Source organism: Plectropomus leopardus, chromosome 8 (assembly GCF_008729295.1).
Source record: "Plectropomus leopardus isolate mb chromosome 8, YSFRI_Pleo_2.0, whole genome shotgun sequence".
Taxonomy (NCBI): domain Eukaryota; kingdom Metazoa; phylum Chordata; class Actinopteri; order Perciformes; family Serranidae; genus Plectropomus; species Plectropomus leopardus.
Window position 1 is genome coordinate 17,769,527 of NC_056470.1, and position 24,286 is coordinate 17,793,812.

The following is a 24,286-nucleotide window of genomic DNA, read 5'->3' on the forward strand; positions in this document are numbered from 1 at the left end:
TGCAGCTGAAGTCACTGAGAGAAATCTTTTGTTTCGAGCTGAGGTGTCTCTGTCAAGGAGATAACATAAGATGTCTGCTCTGCCTTCACACCAATAACTTCAAAAAGGCCTGAACCAAATGGTACAGTTTAGTGACTGTCTTCACTGCCTTTCATTTCTTTTCTTTTTTTTTTTTTTTAAATCTAACAATTATAACCAAGTGGAATACAATAACTTTTTTTCTGTTCAAAATTAATTATAAGGTGTGCATTTTCAAGTTAATTTATTTCTAATTTTATCTGGCTCCTCCTCGGGGTATGTTTATTTAAGGATCACAGTCTGTGAAACAGGGAGCAGCAGATAAGTGAGGAACCAGGAATTTACATGAGAAACAGGTTCCCAGCCTGGATTTAAACTCTTAACATTGTAATGGTGAACAGAATGAGATTAAGCCTCAATCTGCATTTAATGGAGCAGATCTGAGGTGGCCTCTACTTGAACTCTGAAATGTGAGAATGTCACACAGGGCAGCCTATTTGACATGTCACCCACTGGTGAGAACTCGGAGGCTTTGACTGACTTTTATCAATTAGCTTTGTGAGGGAAAATACTGTTACTGTCTTCAGAGTGTGTGAGCCTCACGCCTGCCGGGCCGCAGAGCTGCAGCGTTAAGGCACAAAAGTTTGTGTCATCAACTAATAATAAAACAGTGAATTACATTAAGCCCACATATTTATTTATTCATCTGTGTGCAAAAAAACAGGTTTTATGCTGATCATCTGCTAATGCACAGAAATATAATTATGGTATGCATTAACTTTAGCCCCATACTGTAAAATGCTCAATTTCATTACAACAAAAGTGCTTTTGAGTGTTACCAGAAAATTCACAAATTGCATTTTTGCCCTGACATCAATCTTTCTGACATAAAGTTTTAGTTATTGCATTAAATGATGCAAGATGTCTGATTAAAACAGCTGAAATTATACTTGTATGATTTCCTCAATCAATTATTCTACATATTGCTGTTTGTTTGTCTCAATATTTGTTGACTGGAAATGATAGTGTGCCCAACTTTTTTTTATTTAACACTGCATCACTTATTGTTGCCAAAAATAAAAAAAATCCATTTATTTACTATCTTTACTTGAATTCCCACAGTGGAGTTGAAGCAGTATGCAAATACTCCCAGAGTGGAAAAATATATTTGACTAAGCTGGCTATTTTATTGTTAGATCTTTTAACAGACTAAGCATTTTTTGCAATATGAGGTCCTAAATGTAGAAATTGAAAGTTGCTGAAACACTAAATGTTAAGACTTTTGTTTGTTTTAAATCTTTTTTTAAAGCCAGTTGTGTGGTTTTATTTGAAATGTAAAGAAGTGTAACATAACATGAGATGTCCAGAAAAGTTTAAATACTCTCAAATGTAGATATTACAGGAAACCGCTTATCTTTTTTTTTTTTCAGAACAATTGGGGGAGGAGTCCGCTCTTAGGGTCAGCATTTGGTTGAAATTGAGTGAAATTATGAGTAGCCCACCCCTTCACCTAACAGCCCCCCTCCTCCCTCCCTCCCTCACATCTCCTCTCTATTGACTCGCTCTCCTGCATCATACTGGAGACCCCGTTGAGAGGATCTTTTCTCTCTATAAAGAGAAGATGCAACTGAGGCGCCTCTGAGATGATCGCAAGGATTTACCGCGCGCCTCACTGTCTCCAACTTCACACGGGCATCATCCGCTGCTTCAACACCAAAACTATCTGGACTGCTCGCGCTCTTTAAAATATTTACCTGTAGTGGACTGAAGGACATTTGAATGACGCGGGATTTCCCAGTCTACTCTGCCAAACTGCCTGAGTCATCCGAGACCTGAATGTGAGCATCTTTATTTCTCTGCGCTCCCGAGCTGTAGTTTAGACTTTGTGCGTCGTCGCCTCTCGGCGCAGTTTGTGTTGCAGGTGCGTGGAGAAGGAGCGCGAGGACAGATGGCTGCGCTGGCGATACAAAGGACTGACAACTTTTTGCACACCTTTTTACAGGTTTGTTGTATAATCATGTTTTTGACGCATTGCACGCGGATGTGTTTCCTGCTTTTTTGGTGGCGAAAGAAGCGATATTCATTCATTACGCAACTTGTGCGTAATGAATGAATATGTTTCACGTGTTCTCGTGTCTGTGTGAGGATAATCAAACTTGTTACTGTGGTAAAATTATTTTTACAAATAACAGAAAAGAAGACTAAAAAATGTTCAGAAGAAATGTATTTAAATATCAAAAATGTTTTGTTTTGTCTTTAACTTTTTAATTTTATATAGTTCCATTTTCTAAACAAATTATGACAGTGTCATTTAAAATAAAATATTTGTGAAAATAAAAACAAGCTTTAACACATTTTCTTCAAAGTGGTTTATGATGTGTGTTTGCTTATCGCCACACAGGACCGGACGCCCAGCTCCTCTCCAGAGGGAGCACCCAACGCCCTCTCCTTCCTGGCCACCACCTGTAGCCAGGCCTGGCAGGTGGGAGGCACAATGGGCTCCGATGGCTCCCAGTTCCCGTACGAGGGCACCGTCAGTTCCACATCAGGAATGTTCCAGCTCTGGAGCAACGACATGACACCCAGCACAGCCCTCAGCACACACCAGATGACCTTCACGGTGCCTAAGGTGCAGTTTCCCGGACACATGCAGCCCAGTCTGGGTCACCATCATCATCACCCCCATCATCACCACCACCATGAGTTGCCTCTCACCCCTCCGGCTGAACCTCCTTCGTCCTACTCCTTTGAACTTTCCCCTGTCAAAGTGTTGTCCTCGCAGCAGCAAACCACCGGCCCCTATTACCCTCAGCACAACAGTATGGGACAAAACTTCCCCAGCTTCCTCCAGAACTCCTCCGCCAGGCATCATCTGCCTGGAGGCCATGTGGATGAAGGGCAGCAATGGTGGAGCCTACCGCAAACCAATGCCACACCATCCAACCATCCCTTCTCCATAGGCAGACAGCTGGTTTTGGGCCACCAGCCGCAGATAGCTGCTCTTCTCCAAGGCACCTCCAAGGGCCTCCTGAGCTCCACACGCCGCTGCCGCCGCTGCAAGTGCCCCAACTGCCAAGCGAATGGTGGGGGGTTAGAGTTCGGAAAGAAGAGACTGCACATCTGCCACATCCCAGAGTGTGGCAAAGTGTACAAGAAGACCTCTCACCTCAAGGCACATCTGCGCTGGCACGCTGGGGAGAGGCCCTTCATCTGTAACTGGCTCTTCTGCGGTAAAAGCTTCACCCGTTCAGATGAGCTACAGCGACATCTCCGCACACACACAGGGGAGAAGCGCTTTGGGTGCCAGCAGTGCGGCAAGAGGTTCATGAGGAGTGACCACCTCTCCAAACACGTCAAGACCCACCAGACCAGGAAGAGCCGGTCTGGGCCGCCTTCACAGAGCACGGACCCTCTGCTCACCAATATCAAGAGAGAGTGATCTCTGTGGTCCGACAATCAGAATTCAATATAAAAAGACTGTGTGACTGACACTTACTGCCATAGGTTTGCACTAGAAGGCGAGCATCAAGCTCCCCAAACATCTCCTGTTGTCAAAACCCTAGTTTTCGACTTCAAGTAGTACCATAAAAATATATTTAAAGACCATTTTTAACAAAAGTTATTGTGTGCTGTTTGAGGCAAGGCACCTTTAAGAATACTTGAAGCCTTTTTCAGTGTAATGAGTGACATTTTGGCTGAATTCAGTGTACTTTACGCCACACAAACTGATGTTATGCCTTTAAAAATTTAAGATTTGTTGAAAATGCAACTCATGTGAAAGTCTAAATTTTTTTTCTGCATTCATTTTGTAAATATTTTATCCGTGTGAAGGACGTGGCAGACATGAGCGAAGGCTTACCTTAATATGTTGTCCTTATTATCATGTTTAAAATAAATGTATGCCTTAGTACAGCTAAAGGTTGCTGTATAAAATTATAATTTCTTCTTTGGAAAACAGGTTCAGAATGGAGCTTCTGTTGCTGTTAATTAGATTTTTATTCCAAAACACATCCTAATTTGTCGGCTTCAAGGTAGTGATCTTTTTTGAAATGTAAGTCTTTGATCTACAGATTTATCACATCTGCTCTTAAGCAGTAATGTGAAGCTCCAGATTAGGAAACATTTTAAATGTTTAAATTCTTTGTAAATTATGTATAAATATCATGAACAATTTTATTGGGGTTATGGCCGCATGTAAATTTTAATAAACATTGTCCTTGCTGAAACAATTTCACTGTTTCTAATATTTTCTTACATCTCAGCGACAGATTGTGAAGTAAATATCTAATATGACTCATTAATGCTTTTAACCCTCTTAGCTCATCCGGTAAATGTGTGAATGCCCTCGGTGCTCCTTAAAGATCTAACGTTTTATTTAAATGATAATTCGATTGCAGTCAGAATAGAAAGGCTGCTCATTGTGCTGCTGGTGTGAAGGAAGAAGCTCCTAAAGAAGCCCTAACATGGTGGGCTGTTCAAAGATTTTCACACCTCAAAGTAAATACTCAATCCATTGACGGGCCTGTTTGTCTCGCCTGCTGCAATCAAGTTCACAGTCATGTGGCTTTTAATGAGTGTTTTCTTTCTCCCAATGAAGAAGATTGAGTCAACAGATGCAACAGAGGGCACTGGAGAGGAATTCCCTGTGAATGGGACCCCTGTTGCTGAGACCCCCTCGGTGGTGACAGGAACTCCCTTTGATTTTGCACCCTTGTGAAAGTTAATACCCCCTTTACCCCTCCTCCCTCCGTCCCAAGCCTCCATATATCACAGCCGTGTTACGATCGGCCTTGCTTTACAGCCCAGAATGGGGCTTTATTCAGAGGCCAGCCAACCAGATGTCTGCTCATCCAGGGGTTTCTTCTCTTTGTTTTTAATCCTGTTTGAACTTTCTGCAGAGGGGGATGCCACAGCAAGCAAAATGCTTCGTCTTTGTCTTTGCCAGAGGCTCCCATATGTGGAGTCTGAGTACCTCCATGGGGTCTGTAGGAAAAATAATGCATCAGTTAAACTATTACTTGAAATGAGCTTATTGAGAATACATAAAGATGACAGTATTAATCATTGGAAGAGATTGGAGACATTCAAACTATGAAGAAATCCACAGAAGAGCAAATCTACAAAAGAGCAGATCTAAGTCTTTGTAGACATTAAAAGTGTATTTTAATAAGAATTTTTATACTTAAATTATATTTTACATAGAGAAATGCAAACACTGCACTCCATTTCAAAAAGTCACTTTTTATTTGATATGACACAACAGTTTCTATACAGTCAGACATGGCATTAACCAACCCTCTCCTGATTTTATGTCCCTGCTTTGGTTCTCTGTAGTGGTATTAACTTTGTATTAAAGCAAAACTGCCTGATGGGTAATTCCCATGAAAACACGCCCGTTCACATTAACTGCAGATGGGTTCTGTGAGATGGTTGCACTCACCTTTCAGTTTGTTTAGTGTCATTTATTATTGTGCTTTGGGACAGCAGCTTCTGCTTCACTGTGAGCACTGAAATATGAGGCCTACTGATCTTTGGTGCAGCTGTATGATCTAACTGGAAGTGGAAGTCTTGTGGGGACCTCTACTGGCCACGGAGAAGAACTGACCCGATACTGACAGGATTAGCCTCCCTCATCTACTCCGCTCTTGGCGTTACAATCCAGATAGTAACACGGGTATCTACAATTGTTTTGGAAGAGTAGTGGCAGACTGAAGTATAAGCATGAAACATTTGAGTGGTGAGCTACTGCTTTTTTTTGGCACTGTTGTCTGAGGAAGAGGGAGCATGCAGATTCTTCAGCATCGCTCTGTTTATCCAGCAACCTTCATTTTGATCAACGGTAACGCTTGTCACACTTCTTGGGATACCTGGGTCATTCTTCATCTAACAAGTGGAAATGTGTGATTGCCTTTGTGGTATGCACTGTACAGTATTAAGTCCATGAGGGCAAAAGCTAATAGAGATTATAGATATGGTGCACAGCCTTGACATGACAACAGTGGACTAATAAAACAATTTTAGTTTAAACCAATACACTTTTAAGGACTCATGTCCCCAAAACCACAAGCACTCTGCTTCAGCCTGAAAAAAAAGATCTGTGTAAAGTAGCATCGTGTCAGTCAATCACCAAGGAGATGTTGCATGCAACACTTAGGGTCAGCACAGCAGTCCCTCTGAATGCACCTAGCGTATCTCACAACTCCTCTGGAGTTGCCCAAAGAGCAAAAAGTATTCCAAAGTGACGTCATACCCACTGAAAACCTCCAGGGGGCTCCCTCACACCTTTTTTTTGTCCAGATCAAAGAAGGGCTGGTCAAACAGAATAAGAGAGCACACTGGGGCTCTCACCACTGTGGCAAGAAAGAAAGTTCTTCGCTTTCAGTTGGAAATTCGAAGTCTTTGTGGCGTGTTCACATCAAGTGTTCTGCCTTTCCCGTTCTTGTCGACACAAACAGCAGTTGTCAGCAGGGGAATGACAAAATGTATTAATGTAGCTGTACTGGTCTTCACAATGGGGCATCAGAAAAAAAAATATCAAGGAAACTTACCAGAAGGTACAAGAGGAGCCACTGCCACTCTCTGCACACTCTCATGCACTCAAACACATCCACACATTGCTGCATACACTCAGGCACACACGTAACTCCAGTGACCGCCCCAATTAGGAATGGATATTTCTTCAAACAAGTTCCCCTTGCCCTTTGAAAGAGAGAAGAGTACGATATACAAACTCTCAAAAAAGGTAAAAAGCAGAAATTGTCATAACACTGAGTGTTTTCACTCTGAGCTCGGTAACGTCCTACTGGGTGCTGTTCATGTACGCTCTAGGTGGCCGAGGCTAGTCACCTCCCACTGAATGGCTCCCTAAAAACAGGAGCAAGGTCATTCTATAGTCCAAAATTCCTCCATATGTCCAGGTTCCTTCATTATCCTCAAGAAACTACGAATGAACCAGGTTAATGGTTCAGCCTGGCATAAAGTAGACAAGTCCTCTTGTCTCCAGCTGTGGCGGTAGCTGTTGTCCTCCTGACCCAAGGGACAGGAAGTGTCAGAGTTCATAGGTCATCCTCAGCCAGCTGAGCCAGGTTGCTGGGGCGTCGTCCAGCTGAGGGGCCCGACAATGGAGCCTGGCTCCCTGCATCAGCAGCTGGACCTCTTCGGCAGCCCTCTCCTGCTCTCTGCTGGGGAGAGAGGGAACAGTCGTCACACTGATATAGAGTACGTCCATCTACTGCACTCATTTATCAGTCGCATGTCTCTGTGAACCAGTCAAATTACAGTCACACTTTATATCCGTGTTTATCCAGACTCATATGCAGCCATGTTAACTGCAGTTAACAGTGCTTAAAATTTGGCAGCAAAGATGTCTTCCCCCTAACAGCACAGAAGATTTATACAGTCACCAGTTTCAAGGTGGACACCCAAGATTAGGGTCTCCAGTTCAGTATCTGACCAAATGGCTCTACTTTTGTTCCTGAGTTATGACACTGTGTAATGGCCAAAATCTTAAAAAGAATATATATATATACAGTATATATATATGTATATATATATATATATATGTAGTTATTTCACCTTTACCAAACAACAACAGTAAAAATAAAACATCAGTAATTTCTCATTTACAGCCGCAGGCTAAAAATGTGCTGGCCCAACACAAGTATGGGAAACAATTATCTGACTTTGATAGGCATCTCTGACTTCCTCGTTTGGCTCAGCCTGCTTCCTGTTTATTATGTGTCGAGCCTCTCCAGCCTTAGTAAACAGAGAGAGAGATGGAGAACAACAACTGCTGGCCTGTCAACAACAGCCCAGTGATGACAGAGAGAGACGTCACTAATGGCAATGTAAAGCCCAACAACAGGATGCTCCTATTATCGACTGGCCAAATGGTTAAAACTTCAAAGTAAAGGCAGACAGGCCTGAAATGGAAAATTTTATATTTTGTGTAAATAACTGAGATAAGGGAATTTCCTTTCTTTGTATTTCACTAACTGAAACAAGCACATCTAACACTGTATTCCATTTCCTTCAGAAATACCCATATTTTTATTTATACCTTTTTCATCCAACAGGGGGAGAAATAACTCTTCATATAACTTAACAAATCCCTTCACTGTATGTGTGTCTAAATAAACGGTTACCATTTACCAAAGTCTTTCATCTTTTAATTACCCTTAATGAGCACATTGGAATTATCGTTAGTCGTTGTACAATGGTCCATTATTTCCCCGGTGGTTAGCTTCCCGTGGCTTGTTTTGTCATTAATTTTCTCAGTGCTGGTGTTGAATAATGACTTGCTATACAACTCAGCAGCACCATGTTCAGCTACATGCAGAATAATTACAGTTTAAATGTTAGAGCTGTATCTAAATGCACGCAGATACACTACCTGTGCGCTTTGTGTGGTGGGTGTGTACAGCCCATTTGACACAGCTTGACAGTTTGGCTGATCAGTGAAGCCCAGTTGGACATGTGACGGAGAAACAGTGTGGGAGTCAGCAGGGCATGGCTGGACCACAGTGGGCTGCAGATGCAAACAATAGGTCGGTCACTCACAAACACTGTAGTGCATGCACACATACCCATTTGCTGTTTTTATTACCCCATCTGTGCGACAGACCAGTCCCACAGCCAAAAAAGCTTTAGAGATATGCAAGGCTGACAGTGTGTTTCATAAATAGAAATATTGTGTTTGAGTGGGAAGGTACTGCAGAACAGTGTCTATGCACAGGATGTGAGGCAGAGAAAGAGACAACTAAAGGAACCTACGTCTCGCAGTGAGTATGTCTCGCTGGGTCCTTGGCCCTGGCCTTGGCTGGGCAGGTAGAGCGTGGGCAGGGAGGTGTTGTGAGAGTGAAGGGAGGGCAGCTTATGACGGTCAATGGAGGCAGAGGAGTGCGGCCGCAGGGCACTGGCGGCAGACAGTGGGGGCCTCATACTGCGGCCCAGGCTATTAGACTTGCTCTCTCGTCGCTGGTACTCAATAGGTGACTGTAAGGCTGAAAGACACAGAGGAACAGAGATGGCTCTTATAAAGCTATGCACTTTATTCTGGATGTTTTACAGAGCATTATATCGTGTGGATTCAGCATTTATTTTGTTATACTTGACTTCAACCCCCCTGTTTAGCATTTCTAAAGCCCTGTATGAGGATTTATAACTATAAGCGAAGAAAGGACATTTAGGTTTATATATGTACACTGTTTATCAACAAATATAATTCCACCTATGAAGACATTTTTATCATTACAACTGTGTTTCACTATGTATTGTCAATCATTAAATGCTCATACACCAGCCTCCACTTTAACACCTACAGGAGGATTTGTAATGAACTTATATCTACTTAAGACTACATTATAGCAGAGGTGTGAACTTGAGTCACACGTAGTCAAGTCACAATTTTTATGGCTTTAGACTCGACTTGAAGAAATCAAAGAGCCTTGCAACTTGGAATTTAACGACAATAATTTAAGAATTCACTTGAACTAGAGTATTTTGAAGATGCTTGATAAATTTAACCAGGCTAATTTAGGAACAGAAAGTCATTGACATTTTTCTAATATGAGATGAGATCAATTTAACAAGACAAGACAGAAACAATCCCTGCTATTGTGGTAAAGTTAAAACTGTTGTATGCTACAAATATGGAATATTAGTATTAGTATAATATTAGTACTACTTTTTAAAATGATTATATCGAGTCAAACTTGTTTTAACAAGTTTGTTTTAACAAAATATCTATTTAAAAAAATATTCATGATTTTTGTACTTTTGACTTGTTTAGGGCTTAAAAGTCAAAGTTTAGGGCTTGGGACTCAAGTGCAAATACTTGAGACTTACTTGCAAAACAATGACTTAGTCCAACTAAGTCCATTATAGTGTGTTGCAGACTTTTTATTAAGTGATTGCACTAGAAGTGTCTTGATATAAGTGAAATATTGATATGGTGTTGATAACACATATATGATAATATTGTGTAAATAATCCAGCACATCCTAAATTTGGGGTAGATCTACTGGAGCATCTACCCATCTTTCTTCTTCATCATAATCATCATGGTCCTCTTCCCCTGCCAGTATGTGAACCTCTTGTGCTATTGTGAGCATATCAGAGCTACTGTTTATGGAAGACTCAGTTTCCACTTCAGAAAGTGACAGCTAAAATGCAGTCACTGCAGTGTCTAGACCCTCCACAGACATAATAGACTCTGGTTATGATGTTCACAAATACATAAAATACAATCCAAATACACAATTCATAATATGCACTCAGTAAATAAACTTGTTAAAAAGATATCAAAAGATAGATCACAACACTAAACCTCCTCATTTGAAATATGCCTGTCCCTTAACATGTCCCTTCATGGTTTGCTACTAATGTGACGATATGATTCTCCAGATTCCAGCTGCTCAGTAAGAAGTGTGAGAACCAGTTCCCAATAGCATAATAAAAATATTAAAAATGCAGAAACAAATTACACAAGAGCCTTCACAGTGGAAAAGTGCCCCCTTCATAACATTAAACAAATGCTTCTTTAATGACAAACTAAATATGTTTATACATGAGGTTGGGGTTATATTGTGTCTCAGTGAAATACACCAAAAACAAAATCCATTAAAGCCTGCAGCGCTGGTGTTTTCACAGAAGAGTTTACTTGCCTCATGATCACCTAAGAACAGCCCAGATGCAGATGATGTTGAGAGGCTCTTTAATATTCCCAGCACTAAGGCTTAAGAGACCACAAAATCACCCTCACACAGGACAGTAAAGACAGCATTAAAGTCTCCAAAGGGCCTAGAGATCAGAGTTTGTGGCTAAAATGTTAATGCTAACATGAGGTGTGCATTTGATTAAGGATGAGCAAGAATGCCTCGAATTTCTTCATTTCTTCACCTCTCTTGAGCTCTCAGGAAAGGGCACTGTCACACCCTGATTGGCCCAGAGGGGATATGCACCAAGCTGCTCCCAGTTCTTAATTAGTAGTCAGTGCCTACACCCTGCGCAACAGGTGATCTGAATAACCCTCCAATCAACTCCAGGAAATTGTGACATTCAGCTAAAATTACTTTTAAAAAGGGAAAATGACAGCAAGTACCAAATATTGAGAGTCTGCTCAAATTATTTTCTATGCCTCCTTGTCCTCTTCCTAACACAGTCTAGGTGCCTTTTAACATCAAGTGAAACAGCTCTTTTTGTACAATTTTTGCATTTCTGGTCACAGACTCCATCTCCACCCCCCTATACTCACATTTCGAGCGTAAAATAATTACCAAAAACAGACAAAACACACAATAAGTTAAGTTTGCTTTTTTTTCCAAATGTATTTTTTTTGTGAACTCTTCTGGCCATGATCTGATATTGTGCTGCCCTCGTGTGTATACTGTTTATGAATGAATAAAGAAGGGTTGATGTAAAATCTAACAATTTCATCTGTGTTGCAAAAAGAATTCAGTAAATGATGCCTGTCAGAAATTCTAATAAAAGAGGGCAAAGAGTATGGAAGCTAGTTTCGACTGTGAAAAACTTCTGTTCTAATTTTGGCACAAATGGACTACCACAGACCAAGACAACAAGGTCAAACAAAAAACTAATCTCAGCTAACCCTGATTCAACTGTGAGCTGACAACAAGGTCAATAAATGGAAAAACTGTCAAGCTGAAAGATGATGTAAGGATAGGGCAGGATGTGCCGTGGTCTTCAGCTTTAACTAACCATTGAGGAAGTTGCGCTGGCTTTCCAAGATCTGAACCACATCATTGACCCAGGCCCTGCAGGTCTCCGGGGAGGAGGCTTGCAACTGGAAGCGCACTATACTCCCATCAGGGTTGCGTGACGTCAGTACAAAGCGGGCGTCATCACCGTCCACACTGGGCTCCACCCCCAGGCAGCTCACCTGGAACGCATCACATCTGATTAGCATCTGTGAGGAGACGGTCCTGCTGAGTAGCTTATTAAATAACACATGCAAGCCTCTAAAAAGTCTCTGCTCTGGGATTATGTAAACTGTGCTGATTTAGGGAAAAATCAGTGTGGTGTGAATCTGTTATGTAACTAATAATCTGGGAGTAAAATGTATTTTCTCTTTTTTAGGTATTTTATTTTGCTAAAACCTTCTGTGAAGCTGATCAGAGTTCATGAGCCACAGTAGGCGCCAACCTTGATGCTGTTCTTAAAGATGTATCCAGGGATGGAGAAGCCTTTCTTCCTGTCGATTGGCTCACTGAAGATGACCAGCTGCTCAAATAAGAAGATCCGTCTTTCCTTGGCTCGGGACAAGAAACCACTGTCCTGCTCCATCACAGTGAAGGTGTCTTGCTGGAGCAGTTTGCCCTGGGCTGTGATCTTGCCCTGGTACCACAGCGGAGAAAAACACAACAAACAGAGGAAGTGGTTACGGTTTAAATTTCTTGAGCTGAATAGTTGGCATAAGAAATGTTTTGAAGACTTTGAAGCATGGTTTAAATTCCTGAGATGTACCTCGAAGCCTTGTAGTCTGCCCACATTCATCATGTCATTGCAACGTTTTGGCACAAAGCACATCACTTCGACTGCTTTCTGTTTGAAATACAACAATGAGGATGTTATCAAGAATACTATTAAAAACGGCACGGCTCTTCACACATAAAACATTACTTTAAACCTTATTTTAATGAATCAGCACACCCACCTCCAACTCCTCTGTGTCCATCCCAGCTTTTGTGTAATACTTCAGGAAGTCCTGCTCAAATAAACACAGCATGATCACCAGAGCATTCCAGGTTTACTGCTCAGAGTAAGTTGAGGACATCTGGAGGAGTATTTATGGGTGCTGAACCCACCTTTCATTTGAATGCCGAAGGGCAAAGTTTTATATTTAGGCAAAGTTTTATACCAGGGATGTCATTTAATGATCATCTTCAAAGACTTTTAAAGAATGATTGTTTAAATCCTCTGGTAAGAAAGTCATTATGCATTATTGCCTCTTCCTCCTTGGAAAGTAGCCCGAACAGACGCTCAATATGTCCGGTGTGTTGTCACTGTTTCTGCACAGAGGGGTGTGTGTGTGTGTGTGTGTGTGTGTGTGTGTGTGTGTGTGTGTTTTTGTGTGCATGCTTGTATGTTTACAACACCGTGACTGACCCTGCTGTGTGTCAGACAGCTGCACAGTGTATGTGTGTGTGTGTGATCAACAGCACAGCAGTGCCCTGCTTTTCACCTTGAGCAGCAGCTGGTACTTCATGATCCTCTGGACAGGTTTGATGAGCAGGTCGTTTAGTTGCAGCCTGTGGCCCAGCTGCTGCCGCAGCTCCTGACAGCGGAGACGGACACAACAACACGCCACCAGTCAACAAGACAGCGACAGCACAAAACACGGCAGCTAATGGCCAATATAATCCCTCTAAGACTGTATATCACAGGGATTATGCAGTTTGTCTGTCAGTCTTGTGTTTGTTGCCAATGACAAGGAACTGATTACAATCTGAATAATAAATGGCAGCTGAAAAGACACTCACATGTATAATATATTGTTACACATCCATGCATACTAAATGGCCTGTTAACTACAGGCCTTAGTGAGCAGCTGATGGGTTTACGAGTGATTGTCCTGAATCAATAAGTAATTCAACAAAAATCTAAAAACAAACCTTTAGAATTTAATAATTATTTATATACTAAACCAATGTATAGGATTTAGGGGTATCTATTTGCACAAATGACATATAATATTCATTCAATATTCATTCATTAGTTTTTAATCACCTAAAAACCAGAACCTTTTTTTTTTTATTACCTTAGAATGAACCGTTTCCATCTACATATGGAGCAGGTCCTCTTCCAAAAACTACTGGTTGTGTAACAGTACTGGCTGTAGACAGAGCCTTGTACATTTTCGCCTTTTCTCTTCGGCTTCTGTCCGACACGTTTGGCACACTAAAGAAGTTCAAGTTCTGCAATATCACTGCTAGATGCCACTAAATCTTACACACTGGACTTTTAACTCTATTACGGTGGGTAAAAAAACCCAAGCATTTGCTTCAGCTTTTCATATGTGAGAATTTGCTATTTTTTTTTCTTTAAAAAATGTTATATTATGGGGGTTTGGATCATTGACCACACAAAACAGAGAATTTGAACATGTCCCCTTTGACTCTAGGAACTTTTGACAGACATTGTTCACTATTTTCTGACATTTATAGACCAAAAACACATTAAATATTGATGGGTTAATCATGAAAAGGAGGCACTTACCTCAAAGTAGGTCTCGATATACTCCGAGACGATATGTTCCGACTTGGGCTTGTTCTGACAGTATACGACATACATATGCAGGCGCCTCTCCTGCATTAAGGGCCAAACAAACATCTCATAACAAAATCATTCAGTTGAACCTTTGATATAAATAAGCCACAAAATGAACTGTGACAAAAATGTTACTGTATTGCAGATTAAACTGAAACTGAGCGAAAACAACAATGTGCAGAGCAGAGCAATTATGATTTGTCCCAGAGTCCTTTGAAGCCAACTCTGTCTGGTTAGCGCTTACTCTTCAGTGACTAATTGGCATGAGAGTGCAGATGTGGTAGCCCTAATGGAGCTACATGTAGATGAGCATCAGGTTATGTATAATTCACCCAAGTTACCCTCAGTGTAACCAGAGCCTTTTAGAGCCTGCCGATTTAAGGCTGTACCTAGCAACAAGCTGCACGGCTCTGTAACCTAGAGACCAGCGAACTGCTCCACCTGAATATGGACATCGTGTTAAGCTGCAGAGTACGGCTCAATGTGAAATGTGAGTGTGCTGTGCCTGGCTTGTATCTGTCTACTAGTATCCAGCATGCCGATGTGTCTGCATGTTTACATGTGTTTATATGTTGCATGTGTTTGTGAGTGAGCACACATGTTGTATATTGGTGACACAGCTCTTGTTAAAAGCAGATTCTGCTTTTCATTAGGGGCCGTGTTCTCAGTCTGCTTGTTTTCACAGTTTGACACCATGCTTAGATTTAGTTACAAGTTTCTTTATTCCCCCACAGGCTTTATAAGTTGATTATCCAGTGGGCTGAGCCTTATTGAATTGTTGAAAGAGCTACAGACAGAGGGAGTGAATATAGCAAAAAAGAGACATTTAACTTAATCATCGTCAGACAAGAAGCAAAGAGAAGTTGGTCAAATTACCCATCATGTCGGCCCAGCCTGCATGTGCCACCACTTAACCAATATACATAAATCTAATTTTGCTCCCCTTTAGCTCTGTGACCCCATGGCAAGGCTCTATTCTATTCTGAGAACAATACAGTGAATCTTTCTTTGCATGCATCGCATCGCTACATTCTTGAGCCAGGATATGTAGGAAGAATTAGGGCACTGTTTTGGGTGGAAAAAAGCACTCATATCAAAGAGACTGAGCTGAGAGTTTGTTATTTCTCGCCTTATTCATGTTGTCTTTTCTGGCTGTTTTTTTCCCCTGGTGTTTCCTGACCGGTCCAGCCCAGACTGGAAATGGGCCAGTGTGTCGTTGGTGTGTATGTGAGTGTTTGCCGTGTGCACTGTTGTAAAAACACAGCCAGGACTGAGACGTATCAGTAACAGGGAAGTGGAAGGAGAGACGCTGGCAGATGGTTGAGAGGAGAGAAGGAGAGAGGGTACGGTATAGCAAAAACAGGAGCTCTGAATGTTTTCATAGCTCTATTTACCCTCACGCCAAACAGCACAAGGAAGCAGACCCAGACACTTCCACTGATGTGTGTGTGTGTGTGTGTGTGTGTGTGTTTCTGTGCCTACATGGTAGTCATACTCACATGTTTAATGAAGAGCTGAGCCAACCTCTCTGGCTCTGCTAAACACTTCTCCAGCTCTCCCAGGAAGTAGCTAAAGACAGAAAATACACACACGCACATATACACACACACACGCACATGTACACACAAACACAGTCATCCCCAAAACGGAAGGTCAGATTTGTCTCCTGACCTATTGTTCCTTTGTCCTCCATTCAGCCGCAAACACAATACTCTGCAAATCGCTGTTTGTCTCTCTCTCTTTCAATGTAGCTGAAGCAAGCATAACATTTTCCATATCAAATGTGTTCAAATATCAGAGACTTACTCTTTATGCCAGTCAAATATTTGGTGAATGTTTCCAAAAACAATCTTGTCTTTTCCCTTCATGTCCTCCGGTATACCTTTGGATTGCATTGTGGCCATGTAGCCCTGCAAAGGGAGAGACAGAGCTGCTAACTTTTGTTCACACCCACAAAAAACAACACCTGGCTCTGAATAACACTAGTAAATATAACTTGATTGTTATAACACACCGCAGCATCACATACCAGCTATTACTGAACTTTTATTAACTCTCAGATGGCAAGAATTCTTCTCTGAACCAAAATATCTCCAGCTATTTAAGGCACCTGGGAGATGGATTGCCATGCAACATAATACTCTTCAAGCTAATAATTCACAAAATCTACTTAAGACTGAAGATGGTGGGATGGCAGCAGACCTAAGTGTTGAGGAAAGTGGAGGAATTGTGATGATAAGGATTTAGGGCTCTTTCTGACAGACTGGGTGGATGACTAAGTTTCCTTTTCTCTGTCAGGGCAGATTGTGTGTTTTTAGCTGGCAGACTGTGAGGTTTACCTCCACGATGAGCCCCAGGTCCACCACATAGTACTTCTCTGTCTCAATAAGCTCCTTCAGTACATACCTGTGAAGATACAAATAAGGCAGGATCAGTGTTAGAGTAAAGCTACCAAAGGTAGGTTGCATGCTGCAAAAATCTCACAAACACTTAATTTTACAGGTCCCAGTTTCCTAATAATTTTCCTAATAAGGATGTTATACCACAGTTTGTAGGACATTTCCTGGAAATATGATTGCCTCTGTTTACAGGGAAAACTGAAACAACGGGTACACTTTTAAATTAAATAAATTGAATTAATTAGTAATGGGCAGACTCAGCCCACAGCAATAAACAGAGCGATAAAAATTTCAAACATGAAGGTTCAAACTCATCCTGAAAATAATAATATAAAGGAATAATGTAATATCAAATAAAATAAAATAATCAATGTCTACTGACCATATAATTCTGTAAATACTGAATAATGTCTCAGTAATTTCTTAAAGTCCAGTAACTATGCAGGTAATGACTATATATGCAGTGTTGGGAGTAATGAACTACATGTAACTGAACTAGTAGTTTCCAGAAGCTTGGTGGTAGTTCAGCTACATTCATATTTGCAGTGATTTAAGTAGTAAAATTACTTTCTTAATATTTTTTGTGTCACCATCTACTGAAACCCCCCTTAACCCCCTTTAATCACAATTAGTCATAAGTATAGATTATTGCTATTTGTTAACAAAGACCAAGAGAAGTTATTGTAGCTGTTTTAGAAGTTCCCTGCCTAAATGAGTAATGCTGCTTGGTGCAAATCGCCCCACCTGGACTCTGGTTTCTGGAAAGCTTAATTGAGTGGCATTTTTTACTCACATGTGACTTTTGTTGTAATATATTTTGTTCTAATTTCGTATCACATGTACATTGTCGATTTGATCATTTTTTACAAAACAGTTTGAACTACTTTTAGTAGCTGTAGTTACCAAACTAGACTTTTACTTTGATAGCTTTGCTGTAGTTTAACTTCCTCCAGTGTGAATTGAAAGCTTGCAAAGATATTAAAGTAGCTTCCCCAACACTGCATGTATGTAGCCTAAAGTCTTAATGAACTGTGCAACATTAGCATGCTAACATGCTAAACTAGGATGATAAATATCTACATCTTAACATCAGCATGTTGAAAATGTCATTATGAGCATAAGATGGAGACTGTAGTACATATGGTGAAATCGTACACATTCCTACATGACGGCTACATTCCTCAGCTGCACTCAAATATTTTGTTGTCTGTGCCATAACACATATTTTTACAGAACGTGAGAGCACATTGTGGCCATGAGAATTATGATTGGTGAATTAAAATGATGTGTTTGGGTCTCTGACAAAACACATACATGCTTTTCTCTAAGGCACTCCTTCTCTCCTCCTCAGTGTCGGCCGCAGCTGACCATTGGCTGGAGGTGTCGTCCATTAACACAGAGCAGCTGTCATCTGGCAAAACACTGGTGGACTGAGTGTCCTGAGAGAGACAGACAGACAAACAGACAGACAGAGAAACTCTTTGTCAAAGGTCCAGTGGCAGTAATGGGGATCATGCCAGGAATAAAGAAAGCAAGGGGAGATAAAGAGCAGGAGAGAAATGATAATGATGCAGGTTGCCAAGGTGACCAGAAAGAGCAGAGAGACATGTGGAAGATTGGATGATACGAAGATCAGATTCAGATTGTCACCGTTAATGATCCGTGCTGTGCACATCAGCCACAGATAAATGGAGAGAAAGAGATTAAAAGATAAAGATTTGGAGGAGCAACAGGCTCCTATAGCTGTAGGAGATGACAAATAAAGCTGTGAAGGTTCTGGATGGAGTCTTGACTTCAGAGGACGAGGAATACATTAACCACAAGCATGCCAGCTATTGCATTTCTGATTTATGTGTTATTTAAGTGTTTTCTTGATTTGCCACCTGAGGATTGAAACTCATATGTAAATACATCACACAGTGCCTCTGCTATTTCAGCAGCTCCTACAGCAACATCTATGTCAGAATTTCCTACTGCTGCCTTGTTGTAACAGAAACGCACAGAGGACAAACTCAAGGTTACTCTGATCTAATCGATTGTGTTCAGGCGTTATATACATGACCTCCTTTTCATGCTTTTTCCTAGAATTGACATAATTTCCTGTGGGGTTCATGGTGCAAATATAGAGTCGTTGTGCACACCACAACAAAACCTGCAAAGACTAAAATCATCACTAACTCAATGGACACATGCACATGACCCTCATGTTTGTGTAACCTATTTCACTGGCACAATAAGGCACACTTATCCCCTTTATATGGTTTGAAAATGACTCACAGCTGCCTCTCTGTACGATTGTGTCTACTAACAAAGTTCATCCCTCTATTTTTAGCCACGCTGCTCCAACATTTCTTTTTAGACTATTCACTCTCCCCTGATTGTGTAAACTTATGGGAGCAGCCATCTGTCTTCACCTAAATCCCAAGTCAAGCAGAACCTCCCCACCTTAAACACATACACAAACCTGCACACACACCACAGACATCCCTCAGACTCCCCTGGCAGGCGGCTGCCCCATGGAGAAATAAATACATAGATTGAACAGATAGACATGTAAGCAAATGGAAAAAGCGATGGAACTTTCTCCTTTTCCCCTCTCGCCTAGTTCGATTTGTTCACCTGCCATCTCCATGATGAACTTGTTGGCGTCTACAAGTTGCAAGCTTTCTATTATGTCACAGTGACATGTGAGAGCAAGAAAAAGAATGAAAGAGACAAAGAGGGTAGAGAGGCAGCCAGAGACAGAGAGACTCCATAAAGACCCTTTCTCCCCCAGCTCGTCTTGCCCCGCTAGGAGTGCTCCAGCCCGGCTGACAGGTCTTCCTAGCTCCCTGATCACTTCCAGATGTGCTGTGGCAAAGCCCACAGGAAAAATTCCCCCTTTGTCTCCCTCTGTTGCAAGTTTTGTTTTTCTACTCAGAAGCCCACGGAAAAAAAGGACAACAGTTTTAGTAAAAGCTGAGGTCATGCTTTTGTGTAAGATCTTTAAAAAAAGGTATTTTCATATAAAGAAATGCCTCTCTTTATGGTATCACATGTGATGTTTTTAACACCAATTGTCAGGCATGACACCAAGGAATATTTGCTGATGCTTGAAACTGATGCGTTTTTTAAATGTAAGGTTGTGCCAACTAAAAGGGCCCATCATTACTTAAACATGCAAGCGCAAAAAAAAAAAGGATGGCGCTGTGTCAAGGATGAACACAGTTACATCATCCACTTCAAATGTTATCTCTTGATTGAATGGGTGTTATCAGTGGTTTTCAGCCTCATAGATATGGGTAGGTAGGTTCAAAAAGAATTATTAGCCTATTAAATAGCCTTTATCAGCTATCATTGGCAGCCTAGGCGGCAACTTTAATGGTCATCTTTATTATGAAGAGAGCAACAAAGTCCATATACAGAGGAGGCATGGGTCTAACTAACATAGGACTTTAGAAAAACTGAAAAAGGACCTTGAAAAAAAAACATGGGACTTTCACCCAGGAGACTTCTGTTTGTGTCTTGTGTGAAACCAAAAGTCAGTGTCGACTTTTTTTAACTGACATACTTCAGTTTGTCATGTTTGGTTATGTCATGTTAAATTGCATTAAGTAACAAACTTATATAAACCCAAACCATAATTTCTTGTCTAAACCTTCCCACATTGTTTTTGTGGCTAAACCAAAGGAAACTCAAAGTGAAACCTAACAAAACTATGACCGTTTTCATTACCTGATAACACTCTTCGAACCTGGGGCTGATAGCTACTAATTATATACAGTCACTAGAGTGATAACATTCAAAAGAGATGGTTAAATGATCCAAAGTGCTGACAAATGCAATTTGATAGCATCGCTGCCAGTGTCGCAAAGCAAGAGATTGGGCATTGAAGAAGTCTCACAGTAACAGCATTGTTTATTTCTATTAACCATTGCTTTTCCTGTTCCTGAGAGAAACAGTATTTGTTTAATTTTTTATCTCTGGGTTGAGATGACAGACTGTACAAATTGTTCTTCGGGAAAAGCTGTTTAATAAATATTGTAATCTGCAGTTCTGGCTTCCTTTTTGACACCACATTTTGTTTAACTGCTGACATACAATCACAAAAACTTTCCATTGCCCAAAGAAACATTTAATCAAAAACTATGTTCTGCTGTGGTTGTGAGATTAGAAACAGCAGCGTTAAGAAAAGGGGAAAAGACAACAATGCATATAACACTGGACACAAGGCCATTGAAGGTGGGGTACAGAGACAGAACCCACAGCTCGGATATGACTGACCTACATAATATCATGTCTCTACTTCTACCTCTGTCTCTCTGTTTCTCTCTCTCTCCAAAGATTGGCAGTAAAAACACCAAAGCACTGACCTCACCCTCTGATGTAACCGTATTAATGGCTTTTGATGTGTTGTTGAGACTGAAGTTAGGATTTCAGAGGAATACTTCAGAGAAAGTACTCTGGTGTCGATTCACCAACAGGAGACACTTCACAATGCCCAAATGCTTCGATATCATTATTGTTTTAATGTATATTGACAGAGCTGAGGCACCCCAGTCTCTGCCATGCTTCCACCTCGCAGCCTAAAAGGAACCCTTTGAATAGCCGACTTGAAATGCTCCTTTGCCAAAACCAACTGACTCAAAGTGTTTGATGGAGAAATGAAAGCGTATGTGAACACATAAGGTTCTTTGTCACCTCACAGAAGAGGAGAGTCATCTTTCATCACATCTGCTGTTCTGTGCTACATCCTATTTATCTCCAGGCACGTCCTTTTGTTACATGTCGAAAGTGAGTCATGCATCACACAGGTTGCCGTCAAGCTCTGCCCTCTGGTCCTCTGGTGCATCGATCTGCTCTGAGAGAGCCTTGTATTCATTTAGACTCCCATAAATGTGTGTTTGCTCTATGTCCATATGGATGAGGTTTCTATATCTTTGCATCATGGTCGTGTGTGTGTGGTTGCAGAGAGCGGCACTCCTCTGTGCATCTGTGTGTTTGTTTTGCTTGATAGTTGAACTCTGCCAGCAGCTGCGGAGTTAGTCATTTCCAGATCAGGCTGGAGGGTCATGAAGACAAACAGTACTGATGTCACCTCCCCGCCAGGCTCGGTCCTCACTGAGAATGTTACTGCTACTCCTCTCAGAGACTGTCTAAAGTAAACTATCAGCTAAAATTAATTATAAGTGGATGTCTTCCTCATAGTTTAAATCTAATCATTGATTCTATAAAACCAAGGGGTACACTCAGGTTTTCTGGCATCCCATCAAAAATGATTACTTGTATTCAGGCCAGAAACATCAGCTCTGCTTCATGTTATTTTGCATGACAATGACATTGACAAAAATAATATGAGGTGACAGATACAACAGGTTAAACGGTGTCAGACCTGGGTGTTTGGCAGTGATGTGCAGCCAATCAGCGAGTCAGTTATGTAGCTGGGGGACTGGAGTGTAGCCGGCGACAGGTCCTCAGGGCTTGCCAGGCCATCTTTCCACTCCTGGAACACACACACACACACACACACACACACACACACACACACACACACAAACGGACACAAACGGACACGCGTCCACTATGTCAGAATACCACAATATCAACATGATGCCGAATGTCTGTAGCATGCTCATGCGTCCGGCCACACACGCTGATGCACAACCACAAAAGAGAACGCAAATCACAGAACATGGCAGCATGAGATCCTGCAGGCTGAGCCAGCAGTGCTGCTGTTGTGTAACAGCATTGCCTCCTGCCATGATACTAAGTCCACTGTCCATCAACTCTACATTAAACCTGTCTCTACTGATATTCTTGAGCTACCCAGTGTAAACAAACCACCGTCAGGATGTTGGTTTTAGTCTGAATTTATATAAGACTGAAGCTTTGTTTACTTCAGAGCCAGTTTATTCAAAGGCCTTGTGATAATATGTGGGAATATTTCCAGTTAATGAGTTTACTTATGAGGTTGGGTCATCTGAAATGTGTAAAGGGGAATTTGAAGCACAAAGCCAGCATGCAAGGGCTTGTTTGATTAGTTCATGTTACCAAGACAAAAAAAAAAAGATGCATCCTTGCAACAATCTTTTACCAGTTCTCTGTGGGTGACGGGCAGGATAGTGAAAGTCTCATCAAGCCTCGGGGGGCTGCCCAGATCTAGGCTATGGCTGTGGGACGGAAGAGGCGGAGGCTTTCCCTCGAGTTTGCGGACCTGACGCTCGCCTTTGGCTGTGGCCCCGACGCTGAGTTTGCGGACGGGGTTTGTGAGCCACTTCTTCAGTGTGCTAACAGAGCGTCGGGAGCCCGGGGAGCTGGGGGCCGAGCTTCCTGATGCCTGTGGGGGCAGAGATGCCACAGAGGTGGAGATGCTGCCCTCGCTGCCTGCTGCCGAGTATGAGTCTGGAGAGAGGAGACAGGGAGAGAGACAGAGCAGAGGGTTATTGGTGAAACAATGAGCGTCTGAAGAAGCAATAATGTGGAGGTGAGGATGTGATAAATAGGCGATCATGGGTCAAAGTAAAGTAGAGTAGAGTAGAGTAAATGCGGCCTCTTAACGTTCAGAACTCCACAGTCAATTAATCTATGGACCAAGACCAGAGTGCAAAAGAGCATTTTGTTAAAGGCAATGAACTCCTGATTGACTATTGAAGAGTGGCTATGCCGGTCAGTGAGGTGATGTTAGTCTGGAGGCAGACGTGTCAACACCAGGAAAGAAGAAGTAAACGGAGACATAAAACAAAGGAGGGCTATATAAATAGCCTTCCTCATCAAGCACATCTGTGTAGCTGTGAGGAGCACCATAAAAGACACACTGTTCTGTTTATGTCAATCAGAGCATGGTTTTTATGTTTGAGCTGTGCATCAAATCACATGACCAGCACACACTCCGATACAAGGCAGACTGCAGAGGTCACAATGGTGGATGTGAAAATACTCCAGACTGGTTGAAGGCCAGCTGCTGTAGAGTGATGTCAGGAGGACATGGGAAGTGAGCTGGGGGGGGGGGGGCTGGGACCGGACATCCACTTTAAGCCTTTGTAGAGGGGAAGATCCTTGCCTGGGACTGTTTGTTTTTTCTGTCTTGTCCCCCATTCCCATCCTGCTTCATCCACCCAATCTGACCACCCTTCCTCAGTCCTGAGATAGCTCTTCCTCTGAGCTGTGTGTCTGGAGTGTTTTATCTACGCACAGTTCAGCCATACCTCCCCATCCATCTCTTTGCCCTCGACCCGACCTCTGACCCTCGATCACCACTCTCCTACAGATGGAGAAACACTCTCTCCTGCTCAGACTCACTGTCAAGCCTTATTATTGTTCAAATGCAGCCACTATTTCACACCAATCTTCAGCTGAGTGTGGCATGGATGATAACTACACAACATTTTGTTTCCAGGAAAATACACTTTTCAAAAAGTTTGCATTAAGTTTTTGAATTTGTTGTTCAGAAGAAGACAACACTGACCTAATTTCAGTGTTCCTTATTTGAGCCACCGAGGAAGATCTTATCACAGCACTGAGCCAGACAGCAGGAGCCTAACTGACACTGCGTGGCCCATTTTGTGAGCATACTGTCTTCAAAGGCAAAGTCAGAATAAATTCCT

The 24,286-nt window shown here is 41.8% G+C and overlaps 2 protein-coding genes across 4 annotated transcripts in view; one reads left to right on the forward strand and one right to left on the reverse strand.

The window, feature by feature from the left end:
- Positions 1-1,966: 1,966 nt before the first annotated feature.
- Positions 1,967-3,457, forward strand: sp5l (Sp5 transcription factor-like). Its single transcript, XM_042492582.1, has 2 exons — positions 1,967-2,020; positions 2,420-3,457. The coding sequence occupies exons 1-2, from the start codon at positions 1,967-1,969 to the stop codon at positions 3,455-3,457; spliced, it is 1,092 nt and encodes a 363-aa protein (XP_042348516.1).
- A 1,782-nt stretch (positions 3,458-5,239) lies between these two features.
- Positions 5,240-24,286, reverse strand: part of arhgef25a (Rho guanine nucleotide exchange factor (GEF) 25a) — a 54,093-nt gene continuing 35,046 nt past the window's right edge. For 2 of the 3 annotated variants that reach the window (XM_042491801.1, XM_042491803.1), the window contains 15 exons: positions 22,777-23,084; positions 22,075-22,185; positions 18,018-18,142; positions 16,644-16,710; positions 16,111-16,214; positions 15,804-15,873; positions 14,254-14,343; positions 13,220-13,312; positions 12,692-12,742; positions 12,502-12,579; positions 12,181-12,372; positions 11,737-11,917; positions 8,791-9,020; positions 8,411-8,545; positions 5,240-7,199 (listed from right to left, as the gene is read on the reverse strand). In XM_042491801.1, coding sequence (XP_042347735.1) covers positions 7,074-7,199; positions 8,411-8,545; positions 8,791-9,020; positions 11,737-11,917; positions 12,181-12,372; positions 12,502-12,579; positions 12,692-12,742; positions 13,220-13,312; positions 14,254-14,343; positions 15,804-15,873; positions 16,111-16,214; positions 16,644-16,710; positions 18,018-18,142; positions 22,075-22,185; positions 22,777-23,084 — 1,961 coding nt within the window. In that variant the 3' untranslated portion in view covers positions 5,240-7,073. The remainder of the gene's footprint in view (positions 7,200-8,410; positions 8,546-8,790; positions 9,021-11,736; positions 11,918-12,180; positions 12,373-12,501; positions 12,580-12,691; positions 12,743-13,219; positions 13,313-14,253; positions 14,344-15,803; positions 15,874-16,110; positions 16,215-16,643; positions 16,711-18,017; positions 18,143-22,074; positions 22,186-22,776; positions 23,085-24,286) is intronic. The other variant, XM_042491802.1, reaches the window with a different exon arrangement.